This window comes from Trachypithecus francoisi, unplaced genomic scaffold (genome assembly GCF_009764315.1).
Source record: "Trachypithecus francoisi isolate TF-2019V2 unplaced genomic scaffold, Tfra_2.0 Lachesis_group12, whole genome shotgun sequence".
In the NCBI taxonomy this organism is placed as follows: domain Eukaryota; kingdom Metazoa; phylum Chordata; class Mammalia; order Primates; family Cercopithecidae; genus Trachypithecus; species Trachypithecus francoisi.
Window position 1 is genome coordinate 105,765,839 of NW_022681457.1, and position 18,039 is coordinate 105,783,877.

Genomic DNA, 18,039 nt, shown 5'->3' on the forward strand with positions numbered 1-18,039 from the left:
TGTTCTTTTATAACATTTTTCTGTGGACTTCATCTAACTGGGTCTTTTTTTCTTTTTCTTTGTTTTTCCTTCTAACTTTCTACCTAATAGCAAAATCTCTTATCCTTTAGGGCTAAATTAATTCAACTTCAAGTTCCATTTTTCTCAGGGTCTTTGTAAGATTTACCCACAGGGATCTCATGCTGAGAGTATGAGAGCACCTGATCATGATCGAAAACTAATAACCAGTATAACCTGGAAGTCGGTAGCCAAGGCAACATGAATTACTGCAAATATGTGTTTTTGTGCCAGCAGGACAGTAACAGCCAGGTGGCGGGCGGCGGTGTGTCTGTGTACTACTCCCACGTGTTGCAGATGTTGTTCTTCAGCTATTGTCAAGGCAAATCATTTGCAGCCACCATCAGCAGGACAACCCTGGAGGTGTTACAACTCTTCCCCATCAACATCAAAAGGTGGGAATGAACATTTAATGTTCAACTTCCACAATGTCCACATTCAATGATGAATCTCCACTCCCACCATCTGCTGTCTGTTCTGAGTTTTGTGAAACTTAATTTTCTCCAGCCAACTTTTTTTTTTCCCTGCTAGATATCTTTAAAATCAAGGAACATCTGGGTTTGGCAGGTTGGGTTGTCTGCACGGTTTGTCCTCCACTGTGGAGACCCCAAGCCGTCAGAGGTAGTTTAGGAGTCCACTGTTACTCAGAAGGAAAACCTATAGTTAATGTTATAAATGTGATTTTAGTGTGATAAGGGAACCTAAATTTCTCTTAGACACTCATTCTGCCATAATGCCCTTTAAGTTTTTCTCCCGGGGGAGACTGACTCTGTTAGCAGATAGAATGTATCAGTAATGGGGGCATGGTTGGATTTGGGGGAGGAAGAGACTTTCACCAAGTTTGCAGATCATAGAGGGGTGTGTAAGGTAGTGAGAGTTTCACTTAGGGAGGAGGAAGAATAGGCTTAAGGTATCATCCCTTGTTTCTTATCTGCCATTGATGACCCATTGTAGCACTTTCTCTCAGGCCTTTCTTTGGGAATTACCTGGTTTGGGATGAAATAAAATGGATACCAGTTCACACTAACTCGATGTTTTTGGAGATCCTGACAGGACATTGGGTCATTAGCCTTAGGCAGCTCTATGGCTCACTAAAGTTGACAGCCTGTAGGCACATAGGGCCACCTGTTCTTCAGACATGGAACCTCACAGTGGAGATTCCAAATGAGGACTGCCCTGCCGGAAGCACACATTGGGGTGTATGAGCACGTGTGCATGACTTGGAATAAAACTGACCTGTGGATAATCTGAGTCCTTGGCCAAGGATATTGCTTTGGAGTCACATAGCCAGTTAGAAGATGGTTTTTAGGTCAGGAAAAGAACTATTAAATGGTGATTGGCACTTTAACTGTGGTCAGTTTTGTTGTCTGCAGTTCCAATGGTGGCAGTAAGACTTCTCCTGCTCTTTGCCAGTGGTCTGAGGTGATGAACCACCCTGGCTTGGTGTGCTGTGTCCAGCAAACTACAGGGGTGCCTCTGGTAGTTATGGTGAAACCAGACACTTTTCTTATCCAGGAGATTAAGACTCTTCCTGCTAAAGCAAAGGTCAGTGCCACATTTTCCCATTCATTACTTTGCTGTAATGCTGTAATGCTGGTCTCTTTTTATATTTGTTTATTCATTTCACTTCCCCAGCTCTTTCAGTGGAGGCCCATAAAAGATTTTCAGTTCTTTTTCTCCTAGATGCCTTTTCTTTGCCACCCTTCTGTACAGCCCCTCAACTGACCGTGAAACCAGTTGCATCTCTGCCTCTTTTTCTGTGTGGATGCTGATCTGTAGGTGTGGGAACTACGACTCTCCTTTGTCCTCTCCTCCTAGATCCAAGACATGGTTGCCATTAGGCATATGGCCTGCAATGAGCAGCAGCGGACAACAATGATTCTGCTGTGTGAGGACGGCAGCCTGCGCATTTACATGGCCAACGTGGAGAACACCTCCTACTGGCTGCAGCCATCCCTGCAGCCCAGCAGTGTCATCAGCATCATGAAGCCTGTTCGAAAACGCAAAACAGCTACAATCAGTAAGGCTCCTTCTCGGATGACTTGTGGGGGAGTAGGAATGGTGGTCTTCTAGGCAGTGACTCAGAATAGACTGTTGCAAATATCTGTGAAGAAATGGTGACTGTCCTACTTGCACATTTTGTAAAGTTAGAGGTATGTGCTAGCTAATTTCCCAAAAGCAGAGTCACGGTTCTAAATGGCAAGCACCCATTGGCTACCTGTTTCAGGCCAGTGGTTCTTTGGTGCCTAGTAACGAGTTTTGTCCTGGACCTTATTTGAGAGATTGTTCTCTCTAGGTTTAGGGAGAATGACTTCCCTGAAGAATGGAACTGATGGAAGTATAGATCTCTTCAGTTGGTTAGTTTCCCACTGAGTAGTGAAGAGCCCACCACAGGTCTTTGAGCTGGTGGTCTAGCACTTGACTGACTGAGGACTCTTCAGGAAAGTGAAAGCTTGAGTTTAGCAGTGAGCGAATCCAGCTAAGCAAAGACCATTACAGGGATCATCACATTACCTTAAATTTGCTCTAGAGTACATTTCAAAAGAATTTTGGTTTATTCATTTACATTCTCCTATAAAGAAGTAGTTTCTATTGTTTATTTTAAATAACCCGGTTATAGGAGAGCCTATTGTTACTAACTGTACACCCAGTACCAATGCCAGATTTCTTTGTATTGCTAGGACATGTCATAGTTAGGGATAACAACCATTGAAGAGCTAACCACATGTAGGCATTATGCTGATGCAAATGTTATAATCCAGAGTTTGTTTAGATTAGAGTGTGAGTGTGGGCTCTGTCTGGGAGGAGTCTTTACCAGTGGCGTTGGGTCAGAGGTGGAAGAGACTCTCTGATGATCTGGTATCATTCTCTGCAGCAACCCGCACGTCTAGCCAGGTGACTTTCCCCATTGACTTTTTTGAACACAACCAGCAGCTGACAGATGTGGAGTTTGGTGGTAATGACCTCCTGCAGGTCTATAATGCACAACAGATAAAACACCGGCTGAATTCCACTGGCATGTATGTGGCCAACACCAAGGTGAGAATGGCACTGAACTGGGATCAGTCCCTGGGTAAAAGGATTCATGAACAATATGGTTTGGGAATACATCTCCTTTTAGAATGCAAGTATGGAGTATATACTCCCAGTCACAACCCTCAGTTCTAGTTAAATGGTTCCTTAGAAGAATGGATATTCTCACTCACTTGGCAAAGGACTTGTACAGGTTGGGTTTCCACCGGTACTAGCAGGATTACTGTGTAGAGGACACCAAAGAGGTTGTTAATGCTGGGGTGAAGGAAGCCTGACATTGAAGAGAATCTGCTCTCTTTTCCTATTTTCCCATTTTTAGAAACAAGGAAGTCATTACCGGGGAGTTAAAAGGGTAAGATTTAATGAGCTTCCATGTTGAGACAATGTCAGAGAAGAAGGAGTCTTAGTTCAGACTTAAGAACTTCCGTTAGTTTCTTGATGTGTGCCTTGTCTCCCTACAGCCTGGAGGCTTCACCATTGAGATAAGTAACAACAATAGCACTATGGTGATGACAGGCATGCGGATCCAGATTGGGACTCAAGCAATAGAACGGGCCCCATCTTATATCGAGATCTTCGGCAGAACTATGCAGCTCAACCTGAGTCGTTCACGCTGGTTTGACTTCCCCTTCACCAGAGAAGAAGCCCTGCAGGCTGATAAGAAGCTGAACCTCTTCAGTGAGTCACCAACCCCTGGTGCAGACTCTGTCCTCATTGTGACTGCGAAATTGGCAGCCACTGGTCTGTGACTCTCCAATATTCTGGGATCTCTCCACTCTACTGATTTTTCTGTCCTTTTGTCAGGAAACTTTGAGCTTCATTTGAAATATTAAAGAGACAAGGTGACAGGAAAGGAGTACACTGGAGCATGGTAGCAGTAAAGATAGGGCTGCACTTTGTTAAGTATTCATTTCTGTAGTGTTGTGTCTGCCTCACTAATGGGGCTACTTCTGTGTTTAGGATGAGAGGAGGCAGATTGACATGAAATTGCAAGGCTTTCTTAAAGCACAGAGGAAGACCTCAGGTCCACGTGGTTGAGAGATGGTTAGCAATGGCTTGCTATGCCACTGAAAACAACCCTCAGAATACAAATCCTTGAGCCTTACTCAAGACTGCATTTCTCTGTCAATTATTGGCCACGGTCTGATACTCTTTCTCCTAGATACAGTTGCTGTTAGTGAGAATGGTCATGATCTGTACTTTGAATAAAGAAAGTGTGTAGAGACACCTGGGAGTGAGGGGTAGGGGATACAATACTCTGAAGCAGAAGAGGACCCTTACAGTGATGGTTAGGGACTCTTCTGAGTAGGAGACGTAATCAATCGGCTTTCAGTCCCTGGAACTTTTTCCGCATGTATTCAGCATCTATACATGATTAAAGTGCTGTGAATATCTCAAAAGATAAAGTTTCTCTATGTCTGTAAAATTGACGTGATTTACTTCTTTGCTCCAGCTGTTCTGGTCTTTGATTTGGAGGGGTGGCTCTTTAGAGAATGTGCTTCCTAAGTCCTCTCTTGCTTATTGCAGTTGGGGCCTCGGTGGATCCAGCAGGTGTCACCATGATAGATGCTGTAAAAATTTATGGCAAGACTAAGGAGCAGTTTGGCTGGCCTGATGAGCCCCCAGAAGAATTCCCTTCTGCCTCTGTCAGCAACATCTGTCCTTCAAATCTGAACCAGAGCAACGGCACTGGAGATGGTGACTCAGCTGCCCCCACTACGACCAGTGGAACTGTCCTGGAGAGGTACCAGTGCTGGCAGGGGGTGGCTTCAGTTTTTACATCTTCCACTCACTGCAGAACTTTCCTGTGTCTTGAGAGAGTCAGCATCTAGTAACCATCTCAAGGCTAGCCTGGGATTTTTTCAAGTTTTCATACAACTCAACCACATTCAGTGTCTCTTTAGTGTGCAGACAAAGCCTGAAAAATGTGCTCAGAGTCAGGTGACACCAGAGTCTCTCCCTGAGCAGAAGTTCTGTCCCTTCTCTTAATGCTCAGGTACCCTTTAGAGTAGCCAGAGGCCACAGGCTAGATGATGCTTAAGCCAGTATTCTAGATTAGGATCCAGGCTTGCTGAAATGATAGGAAAACATCCTCCCTTCCATTCTGAGCTCATCATCTTTTCATCATCTTTCTCTGCAGTAGCTACTTCTGTGGTAATAACATTGCCAGCAAAGAGGCTGTCTGCTGCCTCTTGTAGCAGAGTCCAGAGTTTCCTTAAGTCTCCCTACAGTGGCATTCTTAAGAATTGTGCTTGGCTTCTTTGTGCTAGGTAGCTGCTGGTTTGCCATGGTAGATGAAATACTATAAATCATGATGTAAGATTTTGAGTTTCTTACATTGTAAGTCACAAGAATAACCTTGCTTGGAATCACTGCCTCCCACCAGCAGCCTCCTCCCTCCCTTCCTTTCTCTTTCTTTTTCCCCAATACCCTATCCATACATGGTTGCTTAGGATGTGTTTCCAGGTTTCTCTGAGCTTCACATTTTTTTCCTTTTTTTTTTTCTTTGCTTCTCCCCCAAGTTCTGAAACTGAGTCCCTAACCAAGCTGGACCGGTTAGTATGCCCTCTTTCTTTTCTCTGCACGAGTGAGTGTGTGTCAGAGAGCAGTGTAACCAATGGCGTGGCTTTGCATTGATTCTGCTTCTGTTGAAGAGTCCTCCTGCTTCTTTCTGTTCTGGTCATTGCATGGCTACAGAGCTGTCCCTGTGTAAAAATGGAGTACATGGAGGATCGTAAGTGCACTCTTGGTGTTGGCCATGTCAGGCACTCTCTCAACTCTCTCTTCCTTACCCTAGTCCTCTCTGCTCCCTTTCTAAGTGGATGAAAAGGGGATTCGGGGTAGAGGGATTAACAGCAAAGTCCTACTAGCTGATAACCCACTAGAGAGCTCCTTCTATCCAAATTTGTTTTATGCGTCAGGTTCCTGTTCCCTAGTTCTTTATTGCCTTCCTCTACCCCTTAACCCCTTTGTTTCCAGTTACCTTCTGAATACATTTCTTTCTCTGTCCAGAGCTTCAGCTGTCAGGATGTTGTTCTTTTTACTGTGCCACATTAAATTGAAAGGAGTAAACCCTGGGGAGCATGTTACTTGGTACCCTTTAATAGTAGTAGTTGGGTTTCCTATTCTTTCCTAAGGGGAAATCCCTCAGTTTTCTAAAGATGCTTTGCATTTACCCCTTGAATGTTGGCAATTGGCATGCACCTAAAAAATAGTTTGTTCTCTCCCCCATACTTAGGGACTCATAGGAAATGCCTTTGTGCATATATAACTTTAAACTTTCCAATATAAGAAGATGATTTTTACCTTTCCCTTTGTGTATCGTTTTGCCCACTGATCTCTGGGCACCTGAGCTTCGGGTCCCATTGCATCAAGACTGTTAAGCCCATCTCAGTGATCCCTGCCACAGGCAGCAGAAGGAAGCACATTTATCCTCTTTGAGGAAGAAAAGCCCTGTCTTTGAGTTACGGATTATGAACATGGCCTCAGGTTGATCTCCGAGCAGGAGCCAGGTTTCTCCTGGCCTGTAACATAGGAAACGATATGCATGGTGCCTGTGGCAGGTCTTATTGTGCTTTGATTTTGTATTTGGCATTCATTAGCTGTCCCCAAGGTCCTCATGACTATAGTTTGCTTAGGCTGAAGCGCAAGGCGGAGAGAATGGTGTTGTACTCAAGCCAGGTTTTCTGTCTCCCCAGGCTGGTTGTGAGTTCTTTAGAAGCCCTGGAAAGCTGCTTTGCCGTTGGCCCAATCATCGAGAAGGCAAGTCACTTTTTCAAAGCACATGGAAGCTTTCTGAAGAGGCAGGAAGTCAGTGGAGTTGTCTGAGGCCCTGAGGCCTCGCAGCTAAAGAACATTTATAGTAGCATAATCTTGATTTGCTAAGAAGCTCCAGAGAAGTCTTCAGCTTAAGGCCTCATGTCCTACTTTTAGGGCCCATAGTGAGCGTGTGTCATAGAATAGGATGCGTGTTGGTACAAGAACACTGTTCTGGGAATCATGAGCTTGGATTCCATTTCTTCATCTGGTAGGAAGGAGGATTATAATTTCTGAATTTTTGTTTCTCTTTGCAGTCCATGGAGCATAACCTAGCCTTGGTGGCCTAGAAGGAAGGAAGGGCAGGCAGAGTGTAGATAGTTCATTCTGCCTTGAGTTGGTGGGGTTAGTGATAACCTTGCTGTCTTTTGCCTCAGGAGAGAAACAAGAATGCCGCTCAGGAGCTGGCCACTTTGCTCTTGTCCCTGCCAGCACCTGCCAGTGTCCAGCAGCAGTCCAAGAGCCTTCTGGCCAGCCTGCACACCAGCCGCTCGGCCTACCACAGCCACAAGGTAACCGTTCTCTCTCAGGGATGCCTGTGTAGGAAAGGAAATTGCAGTGCTGACAGGGAATCAAATAAGTTAGCTTTTCATTGTAAAGCAACAGCACAGCAAAGTAAGGTAGAGAGAGGATAGCATTCAGATTAGACCTACATTGTACAGAGTTTGTCCTGAGAAATTCTCAAGTGCCACTCAAAACTGAGGATAAGCCAGTGACTGGGCCCCTGGTTTGTACTTATTTTTCTGTCACTCTAACAGGATCAACAAGACTTAAGAAAGAGAGGGAGGGACATTGAGTGTGGGTAGCCTTCTCACTGGAAAAGGGTGAGGTGGGGGAGTCCCTCAGGAGATAGACTGCTAGTGTTTGCACTCCCTCAGCTGTGGCGCAACACGAGAGGTGCACTGTACTTGTTGGTGAGACAAGTGTTGCATAGTTGTTGGAGTGCCTCTGATGGGAAAATCTGGGGAAAGAGGGTATCACTTATAAAAGAAAGGCATTGCCAAAGGAGACAAATAGGGCCAATTTCTGTAGATGAAAAAGATGACATTTCAGACCCCTGAGGAAGAAGGGCTCTGAGAGGAACCATCAACCCAGAGCTTTGGTTAGCTTCTGTGCCTCCAACCCAGGGAACTGAAAAATGTGAATTTAACCTGCTGAGCCTCTCAAGGAAAGGCGATTTTGGAAACGCTGTCCTTGGGTAATATGAATTTGCTAGGAAATGACTCTTCTGTTGTAGGAGAAAGAAATCCAGCAGTTCTGGAGAACTGAGTAGATTTAATTTTCCCATCATACTTTGATACTGCAGGGTTTTTAATTTTTTAATGACATTGATATTTTATGTATTAAGAAACTTAACTATATGGGGCTGCTTTGAAGATTTGTTGTAGGTGATTGGTGTTCATTGGCCTGTTCTCTTGAGAGGAGGTAGTAATCCTGGTGATCTGCCAGCTTTTCTCTCCTCTTTGCTTTTGTACCCAGCTCTTGCTTATGGCTGACCCTCTGTTCCCCTGTTGTTTTATAGGATCAGGCCTTGCTGAGCAAAGCTGTACAGTGTCTCAACACATCCAGCAAGGAAGGCAAGGATTTGGACCCCGAGGTGTTCCAGAGGCTAGTGATCACAGCTCGCTCCATTGCCATCATGCGCCCCAACAACCTTGTCCACTTTACGGAGTCAAAGCTGCCCCAGATGGAAACAGGTGAACTTGGCCCCTATGGCCGTGGTCCTGAGATCTGCTTCATATGCCTATTTACCCTCTCATCCTTACTGCTCTTACTGGCCTCTGACTGACTGCATGCTCAGAGATAGGGATTTTGCTTCTTGGTCTTTATACCTTGTAGGGCCTTTTGACATTGAGATTGTACCATTTTAAACACATTCTTTTTCCAATGCTTATCCGTTTGATTATCCTTGAGTTTATGTAGTGTTCTAGACATCAGATATAATCTGTCTCTGAAGTTACTACCTCTTAGGAGCTTCAGGGAAAAGCTAAGCTTGGTTGGGCCCTGGTTGCTTTGAAGCAACTGTGGCGTATCTTTCGCTTTCATGCCGTTCTTTTGCCAGTGCTATTATTAATATGTGTGGCCGCTTTCTCAGTGCTTAGTGCTGTTTCCTCATCTCCTTTTCTGTTGGCTGGGTAGCAAACCTGTTTTGTCATTGTCAAATTGAGTTGATTGCTGCCTTTACAATTCTTTGTTATTTACATGCTCCATCATCATGCTGTTCCTCCTTTTAATACTAGAATCCCAGAATTATTCTAGAGAAGTCTCTAGAATGTTCATATGTTCCTCTAGGTTTTAGAAGTTGAACAGTTGGAACTGAGATCTTTGAATCTGCTGTAAACATCCTAAATGCTCCCCCTTCTACTTAATTCTAACATACAATGTTTTCTGCGATATTCCTTTCCCAGACTGTTTTTTTCCTAGATGTGCCTGCTGGAGTCTAGGGATAGTTGGCATATTGATTGGGGCCCCACTTGAAACTCCCTCCCCAGGCAAGCTTCCTTGACCTGAGTTAACCTTAAAACAAATTAAATTCCACCTCAGATTTACCATCGTTGATAATTTTCTTTCTCCTGCTTAGAAGGAATGGATGAGGGGAAAGAACCGCAGAAGCAGTTGGAAGGAGATTGCTGTAGTTTCATCACCCAGCTTGTGAACCACTTCTGGAAACTCCATGCATCTAAACCCAAGAATGCCTTCTTGGCACCTGCCTGCCTTCCAGGTATGTTAAAAGGGATATTTGAATCTTGGTAATGAAGTCTGATGTAAATTCTGTCTTTGAACAGCCATGACTATTAGCCATTAGCCTTCATTCTCCATAATCCGTTTCTTCCCAGAATTCATAATTGAGAAGTAGAAGTCTGTGAGATAAATGCAATGTTCCTGAGGAATTTAGCAGTGTGGCAGAGTGGGATTTTCTTGTACCATATCTTTTCATTGGAGTTGAATATTTTACATAAAGAGGCACTGTGTGTGTGTACACGTGTCTCCTCAGTGATTTATCATTGTTTGAAAAAATCTTTGACAACTTGGCTTAAAGCCAGCTCAAAAGGCAAAAGTATCTTGAGGACTATTATATTTCTTTTGGTCTCTAACTTCTTGTACTATTGAAAATTCAGATTGAAGGGTAAGGGTCTGAATAGCAATATAGAAAAGTAGGATGATCCTGGTGCTCATTCATGTTTGGAGGACACTTGGGTGGGTAAACCTAAAAGGCATGTCAAGGTCATGTTTTATCATCACCGGAGGTTGGAGGATATTAGGGGACATTTAGTATCTGCCTTCCTGTTCATATTTCCTTGCCTTGTCTTTTGATATCCAGAGAGAGTGGACAGCTGCTTATTTCTGTGACTCAAGATATCTGGGAAGGCTTTTGAGGACAATTTGGGAGATTAGGAAACTGTTAATGAAGCAAATCACAAATAATACTGACAGGCTACTGTGTGTGAGTGAGTGTGTGTGTGAGTGTTTGTCATTTTGTTTGCATGACCTTTTATGTGGAGATAAAAAGTTACACTTGCGTCACAGACTCTCAAGTAATTAGAGCTTTTTGCTCCAGATTTTCAAATAATGTTTGTGTCTCCTTTAGGCCTAACTCATATTGAAGCTACTGTCAATGCTCTGGTGGACATCATCCATGGCTACTGCACTTGTGAGCTGGATTGTATTAACACAGCATCCAAGATCTACATGCAGATGCTCTTGTGTCCTGTACGTAGCATTACAATCCCAGAGAGCTCTCAGCAGCCAGGGAATGTCTGGAAAATTGTTTTTAGCTTGCTAAACTAATGAAATAAAATAGATTTAAAGGAAGCTGAAGGGAATGAAGTTTCGAATATCAATAAAAGCCTTAAGATCTTACTCCATGGAAGAGAAAGATTTGGAAAGGGGATGGGTTTAGTCTCTCTTGTTCAGTGCTGAATCACCAGGGACTGGCCTGCTGCTTGCTGCGTAGTAAGTGCTAGGTAACTCAGTGAATTGTGACTTAAACGAGGGCATGAATGAAAGTAGTACATCAAGATTTCTATTTCCAGTGACCCTTTCACAGAAGCTTAGTGTTAAAACTACTGATTTTAGCACAGAGCTAAGATGCGCACTGGGGGCCTGATCATCTGATAAAAAGCCAAAACCAAATGGTTTTGGGCCAAAATGGCCTCAGGAGCGAATGACCTGCCAGTCTATCCCCAGGAACTGAGAGACAGGAAGTTAGTGAATGGCTCTTCTGTGTGCCAGGTCAGGAAGCGGGGATTAACTTAACCTGCTAAACTTGGTCTGCTGGGTTGCAGGTGAGAGTAGAGAGGTATCCACATGTGTGGGAGTGAGTGACCAAGAAAGGAAAGTGTTTAGAGAGTTTCATGAATAATACGAGACCAAAGCGTGACAGTTTCCTTTTAAACCTCAGGATCCTGCTGTGAGCTTCTCTTGTAAACAAGCTCTAATTCGAGTCCTAAGGCCCAGGAACAAACGGAGACATGTGACTTTACCCTCCTCCCCTCGAAGCAACACTCCAATGGGTAATGTGAGGTCTGGGTTTAGGCTCAAGCCTGTATTTGGGAGGAGGGGAGAGAGGGAGGTACAGTAGCATTAGACGTGCTGCGCATGTTGACCAAGGTCCTGGAGACTTTTGTTTATGTATCTACCTTTTTTCTAATGCTACCTCACCCCATAAAGAATTTAAGGTGGCACACCAAAATGTATATGGTAAGTAGAATAAAAATAAAGATCAGAGGCCATGGCTCACCTAACAACCATGCAGGACCTTGTGAAGTGGCTGAAAGTTTCCTAAGAGCCATAGCAAAAATAAAATCACAGTGACCAAAGACAAAACAAAAACGTAATTTTTCTTGCGATAGAAGCTCTTCATTAAATGTCCGTTTTGTTGCCAAAGGGGCAGAATCCTTAGTGGACTTAACTACAATAAGTTGGATAGCAAATTCCACAGGAGTTTCCCTCATGATACACTTGGACACAGTCAAGGGCATAACAATTTACGATTCAGTAAAAGCAATTCTAAAAGGTGTCTGAATAACAGAACTATATAATTCTGGTTACTTGGCTTGATTTAGAAGTAAATTTCAAATGAAAGTCACTATGTACCTTTAAATTTTCTTTTCTTTTCTTTTTTTTTCTTTGAGACAGAGTCTCACTGTATCATCCAGGCTAGAGTGCTAGAGTACAATGGTACAATCTCGGCTCACTGTAATCTCTGCCTCCCAAGTAGCTGGGATTACAGGCGTGTGCCATCACACCCAGCTAATTTTTGTATTTTTAGTAGGGACGGAGTTTCACCATGTTGGCTTAGCTGGTCTCGAACTCCTGACCTCAAGTGATCCACCCGCCTCGGCCTCCCAAAGTGTTAGGATTATAGGCATGAGCCACTGCCCAGCCCGTACTTTTAAATTTTCTAAAAGCAATATTATAAAGAGTAAAACGTAAAATTGATTTACTGATTATTTAATCCAGTATATCAAATATGTTATTTCAACATATTGTCAATATACAAAATTTATTAGTGAAATATTTTGCCTGTTTTGGTGCCATTTTGGGAATCCAGAATGTATTTTACACTAGTGGCTCATCTCCTTGTAGACAGCCATGTTTTAAGTACTCAGTAGCCACATGTGGCTGGTGGACAGTGCACGTCTAGAGGAATGTACACAACTTTGTAACTTTCAGACAGTCTTCCTTGCATATCATTTATCTGGTCTAAGTTTGTGGCTCTTTTCTCTAGCAAGAACCTAGAGTGGAGATAGTTTATGTTTCTAAGGGACATATTTACATGCTTTAGCAATCCATTGAGTGGAAGATGAGGTCTCTATCCTCTTCTGACAATTAGGAGTCTCACCTGGACATCTTCCTTATTAGAAGGCCTTGTCACCTCCACACAAAAGCTGGCCCAGGCAGGACCTGCAGTGGTGTCCTTGGTTTCCAGTCAGTGCTTTTACACTTCAGTTCTGGTTCTTCTCATAATACTTACGTAGTGTGAAAATCTCACTGACCTAGTTGTTTTAGAAAAAAGTCGTGAAATAAATTCTAATCTGCCATGACAGACAAAAGGTAAAGATCCCAATCATACGATTTTTCCTGTCTTATCCAAGGCCTCCTGAGAGTTAGTGGGCACTTGAGAGGCCTACTGGTTTTAGATCTCTCGGCTTTATGGAAATCCCCTTGGAATCCAAGGTTGTTTGCTTCACTAGCTGGAAAACATTTTATTTTTGTGGGGGGCAAGCTGTCGCAGCCACCTTCTTCTTCCCAGATGCTGTAGGTCCAAGAAGTAAGAGAACAAGGCCAGGCATAGCACCCCGGAGTTCTCCCGCTAAAGCCCAGGGTGCTAGCTGGTAGCTTGTCTTGGCTTTTTGTTGCCACGTGACTTACCGCACCATGTGCCAAGGGAGGAAAGCAAACACCTTCAGGTGACTGGGGTTTCTTTGACTCAGGAGACAAGGATGATGATGACGATGATGATGCAGATGAGAAAATGCAGTCATCAGGGATCCCGAATGGTGGTCACATCCGTCAGGAAAGCCAGGAACAGAGTGAGGTGGACCATGGAGATTTTGAGATGGTGGTGAGTCTCTGGCAGCAGGAGAAGGGGAGGAGGAGCTTCAAAACTCTCCTCTAGCTCTTATTCAGTGGACTTCCAAAAGTTACCATTTACCATGGGACACTGACAGAGCTTTCTCTCTGCAGTCTGAGTCGATGGTCCTGGAGACAGCTGAAAATGTCAACAATGGCAACCCCTCTCCCCTGGAGGCCCTGCTGGCAGGCGCAGAGGGCTTCCCCCCCATGCTGGACATCCCGCCTGATGCAGATGACGAGACCATGGTTGAACTAGCCATTGCCCTGAGCCTGCAGCAGGACCAACAAGGTAGAAGGCCATGCCAGGAATAAAGCAGCCCATTGGCCTTGCGCAGGAAAAGAGGGTTTGGCAGTTACTGATATCCAGCTGACTTAGCTTGTCCCCAGATTTGGGGAGAGGTTGATCTGGGTGAGAGCTGTTCAGAGATACAGGTGGAGAGTGAGAGGGCTGTGGCGGGAATTTCAGTCTGAGCGCCAATCTCATAGTTTCTGCCAGTTTGGGTTATTTCCTCTCGAATCTTAGATTCCTCCAGCCTGTGTCCTGCCTGAGCTGAAGGAAGCATTCCACCATCTCTGTAACTGAACTTGGTGGGTGGACAGCAGTGGCTGTTGGCTAACTTCCTCTAGGCCAGAGGGGGTCACATGCTGGTGTTTGGAGACTCTTGAGGGCAGCACGTGGCCAAAGCAGCACTGTGGATGGGACCTGGAGGGGATGTTGTGCTCACTCTCCACTTGTTTCCCAGGCAGCAGCAGCAGTGCCCTGGGCCTGCAGAGCCTGGGACTGTCCGGCCAGGCACCCAGCTCTTCCTCTCTGGACGCAGGAACCCTCTCTGACACCACAGCATCAGGTAACTGTCCACAGCAAGGAGCACGGCTCAGGGCTCCAGGACCCTCAGGCCTTGTCTCCACTGCTGTGAGAGCGTAATGGGCAGCTGCTTTGACAGGCCATTCTGGACTTCCTGCTTCTGCCTTGGCTTTAGAAAGATGGGTGTGGAGGGTGTAGTGCTGTGGCACGGCCCCGCTGCGCACAGCTCCGCTTCCTCACACTTTGCATGCTGCCTGGCTTCAGCTACTTCCCCACGGAAAAGCCGAGAGAGCAGCATGCAGGCTGATCAGCTACAGGGCTTCCACTTCAGCTTCCAGCGTTCTTTGTCAGAGCTCTAACATTTTAGATAGTATTAAAAGAGAGACAAGAAATAGAACTCATACCTTTTACTTTTTTTATCTTCATTTGCAAATGAAAGGAGAGCTACAAGAAGCTAGATGGTGCTTCAGAATTCTTGGTCCATGTGACCAACCATCAGGGATCTATGAGCTTGAGAGAGAGGGTTTTTGTGGACAATTGAAATCTATAGGAAATCTCCAGAACTCATCTGCTCTTTATTTTCAATCTTTTCCCTAATTTGATTTAAAAAAATGTTTCCTGAATAGAGAGTTGGACCAAATGGAGATACCTGGTCACCCCCTGCGTAATTTAAGGGTTGATTTATAGTTTTTGAGACTGATGCTTCCTTGTGTTCGTTTTTTTCCTTTTCTTTTGAAAGTTTTAGCCTGGGTAGATAAGAAAGGGAGAGAGCGGCTGGCCCCACCTGCTGCCATGGCTTGTTGCTTTTCTCAGGTCTCTTTAGTTGCTGCCATTTCAGACTCTGAGGTTGCCGTTGTGTTGTGCCAGTCGTGTTCCCGCTGTGCTCTGTGGCTGTCTTGGCTTTCCTCCCCCATGTATCTCATCCAGCATTTTCCTCCTGTCTCAGCTCAGCCCTGATCCTGGATGCTGTGGCTGTCTCTGGGGAATTTCCTTGCTTCATTATTAGCATCTGATGAGGATGATTAGGAGGTGTGAAATTTCCCCATGAGCTCCCCTTTGGACCACTTGCTAAAAAAAACAAAACTGGGTTGATTCAAGAGCTCATGCTAAGTGACTTCCTAACATAAGCAAAAATTGACTGATTTCAAAACAAATCTCCTTAAAATTCAGAGTTCTATGCTTTGAATGGTAATGACTAGTTTCAGATCTCTCAGCAGGTGTCAGTAACACCTAAACAATGGTGACCATGAAGCATTTTAGCTAGAAAACTCAGCGTCCATGTCACAGATTCTTACTGAATCTCTGCACCGTTCTACTTGCACTGTAATGTAAACAGCGAAGGAAATGCCCAGTGAACTGGGTTTTCTTCACTCCTGTCTTAAGTACTGTTTGCAATGCACTGTGTATAGTGTTTGTTTCTGTTAGCGATTAACCAGCAAAGCAGATCTCTCCCTTTTTTCTTTGACGACAGGATATATAAACTGCATTGTGTCCTATGCACTATGTGGTTTGATGCTTTCATCCCAAGGAGGGCTTTTTATTTTTTATTTTTTATTTTTTATTTTTTTTTTACCTGTAACAGCTCTCGTTACTCTCTCAGCTCCAGCCTCAGACGACGAGGGCAGCACAGCAGCAACAGATGGTTCTACCCTTCGGACCTCTCCTGCTGACCACGGTGGTAGTGTGGGCTCGGAGAGCGGGGGCAGTGCAGTGGACTCAGTGGCTGGCGAGCACAGTGGTAATGTGCCATGGAGGGGGGGTCCTGTCTCCTTGGGCAGAGGGTGGGGACACAACAGGAATCTCTGCTTGGGTCCTGGGGTTGGTTTTTGCAAAGAAAAGAGACTCATTGAAAGTCTTGTGGACTCTCTGAAAGTCTTATGGATTCATTTGGCCTCAACTTTCGAGTTTCAAATGTTCAGTGGCTTAAGCTCAGGGGGTTAGTGTTGAAATATTTTACAGATATTTACTAATTATCTGTTAATGGGAAAAAAGCATTGACATGCGTAGTTCTTTTTTTTTTTTTCTCTCTGAAACTGTGATGATGTGCATAATTCTAAGTCATGATTAGCCTAAAACAGTTATAGTGTCACCTTGAAACTCGTTATCCTATGGTTTCTGCTCCTTATTTATTTGGGGGAGGGTTTTTTTACGTGATCTTATTGTTAATGATCTGATGTGTTCACATAGCATACCAGCCCCACAGTCTACTAGCTGATGAGGTGGGACTCTAGAATGAGGGAACATGACAGCCATTTTGGTTTGACCTTCCATATCAGTCCGTGGGTAGCAATCAGATACAATTTTTACAGAGATTAAGAGCAGCTGATAATTTATAGATTCCCATGTCAGTGTATGTTTCCTCTGAAGTATGAGATAGAGATGTATTAGCATCTCAGATTAAGATCATTCATATAGGTGGGTCTTATGTACTGGGGAAGGGTTAATGGCTACTGTGAGAGTGATTTAACACAGTGCTGTGGGGTCTTACTTAGCTTTATGTATAAGAAAAAAATGCTACCAGTTGCTGTCTAATGCTACCCGTTATTATCTATTGGCTGCTGCTTTAGAATGCACTGGGTTCCTTCATGCTTTGGGAGTTGATTTGTGCTTTTTAAACTATTTCCCGGTAGTGTCTGGCCGGAGCAGTGCTTATGGTGATGCTACAGCTGAGGGGCATCCGGCTGGACCAGGAAGTGTCAGCTCAAGCACTGGAGCCATCAGCACCACCACGGGGCACCAGGAGGGAGATGGCTCTGAGGGAGAAGGAGAAGGAGAAGCTGAAGGAGATGTCCACACTAGCAACAGGTCAAAAACCTAGTCCTCCACAGTTAAGAGGCTTGCCTATCTGAGACTATTTCAGGAATAGTAGGACTGATCAGTTGCAGGAGGTAGAGTGGTGATAACAGTATATTGCTTTTGAAATATAAAGGTGTAAACTTCTGAAACAGTTTAAAATCTTAGGAAGTGCTCTAGGTCTGTCTTTGTCTTAGAATTATATTAAATCAATTACAGAGAGAATAGGAAGTGGTCTTTCTCTTAAGGCTCCTCTGAATATCTTAGTGACTGTAAAGTGATTGTCATAAAAACATGTCTTCCTTACCCAAATCTTTCCAGTTTCATCAATATCCATACACTCAATGTATGGCATCCTCTTTACAAATGGCACCGCTGGAGGCTCAACATTTAGGTATATGTATTAGGTGTTCTAGAAGTGCTCCTTGTTCAGCATGTTCATAAGGTGAAGGAGAAATAAGACATAGCGAATACATGCTTATGGCTAGAAATACCAGTGGTGAAGTGTTTTGAAACTGAAAGTGATCTATAAAATCCTCCATTTTTGTGGTTGGGTTTGGTGAAGTGACTATGTTCTTAACCCAGAGGTAACTAGAGAAATAGAAGACAAACCTGAAAAATAAGACTCAAGATATAATGTTTGTTGAATTTGTTGAGGCCAGCAGTTGTTACATTAGTGCAAAAATAGTAAGTCAGAATTTTTTTTTTTTTTTTTTTGAGACAGGATCCCCTCTTGTCGCCCTGGCTGGAGTGCAGTGGTGTGAACACAGCTCACTGCAGCCTCAACCTCCCAGGCTCAAGTGATCCTCCTACCTCAGCCTCCCGAGTAGCTGGGACTACAGGTGTGCGGCACCACGCCTGGCCAATTTTTGTATTTTTTGTAGAGATGGTGTTTTGCCGTGTTGCCCAGGCTAATCTGGAACTCCTGAGCTCAAGTGATCCGCTCATCACCTCCC

At 44.3% G+C, this 18,039-nt stretch overlaps 1 protein-coding gene across 1 annotated transcript in view; it reads left to right on the forward strand.

Annotated features, from left to right (window-relative positions):
- UBR4 (ubiquitin protein ligase E3 component n-recognin 4) overlaps positions 1-18,039 on the forward strand; it is a 141,357-nt gene that overhangs the window by 58,169 nt on the left and 65,149 nt on the right. Inside the window, 17 exon segments of the mRNA XM_033228081.1 lie at positions 295-452; positions 1,431-1,602; positions 1,876-2,077; positions 2,933-3,096; positions 3,552-3,768; positions 4,618-4,834; positions 6,789-6,852; positions 7,284-7,418; positions 8,429-8,603; positions 9,488-9,628; positions 10,496-10,617; positions 11,309-11,420; positions 13,344-13,474; positions 13,597-13,774; positions 14,229-14,333; positions 15,891-16,028; positions 16,921-17,095. Coding sequence (XP_033083972.1) covers positions 295-452; positions 1,431-1,602; positions 1,876-2,077; positions 2,933-3,096; positions 3,552-3,768; positions 4,618-4,834; positions 6,789-6,852; positions 7,284-7,418; positions 8,429-8,603; positions 9,488-9,628; positions 10,496-10,617; positions 11,309-11,420; positions 13,344-13,474; positions 13,597-13,774; positions 14,229-14,333; positions 15,891-16,028; positions 16,921-17,095 — 2,606 coding nt within the window.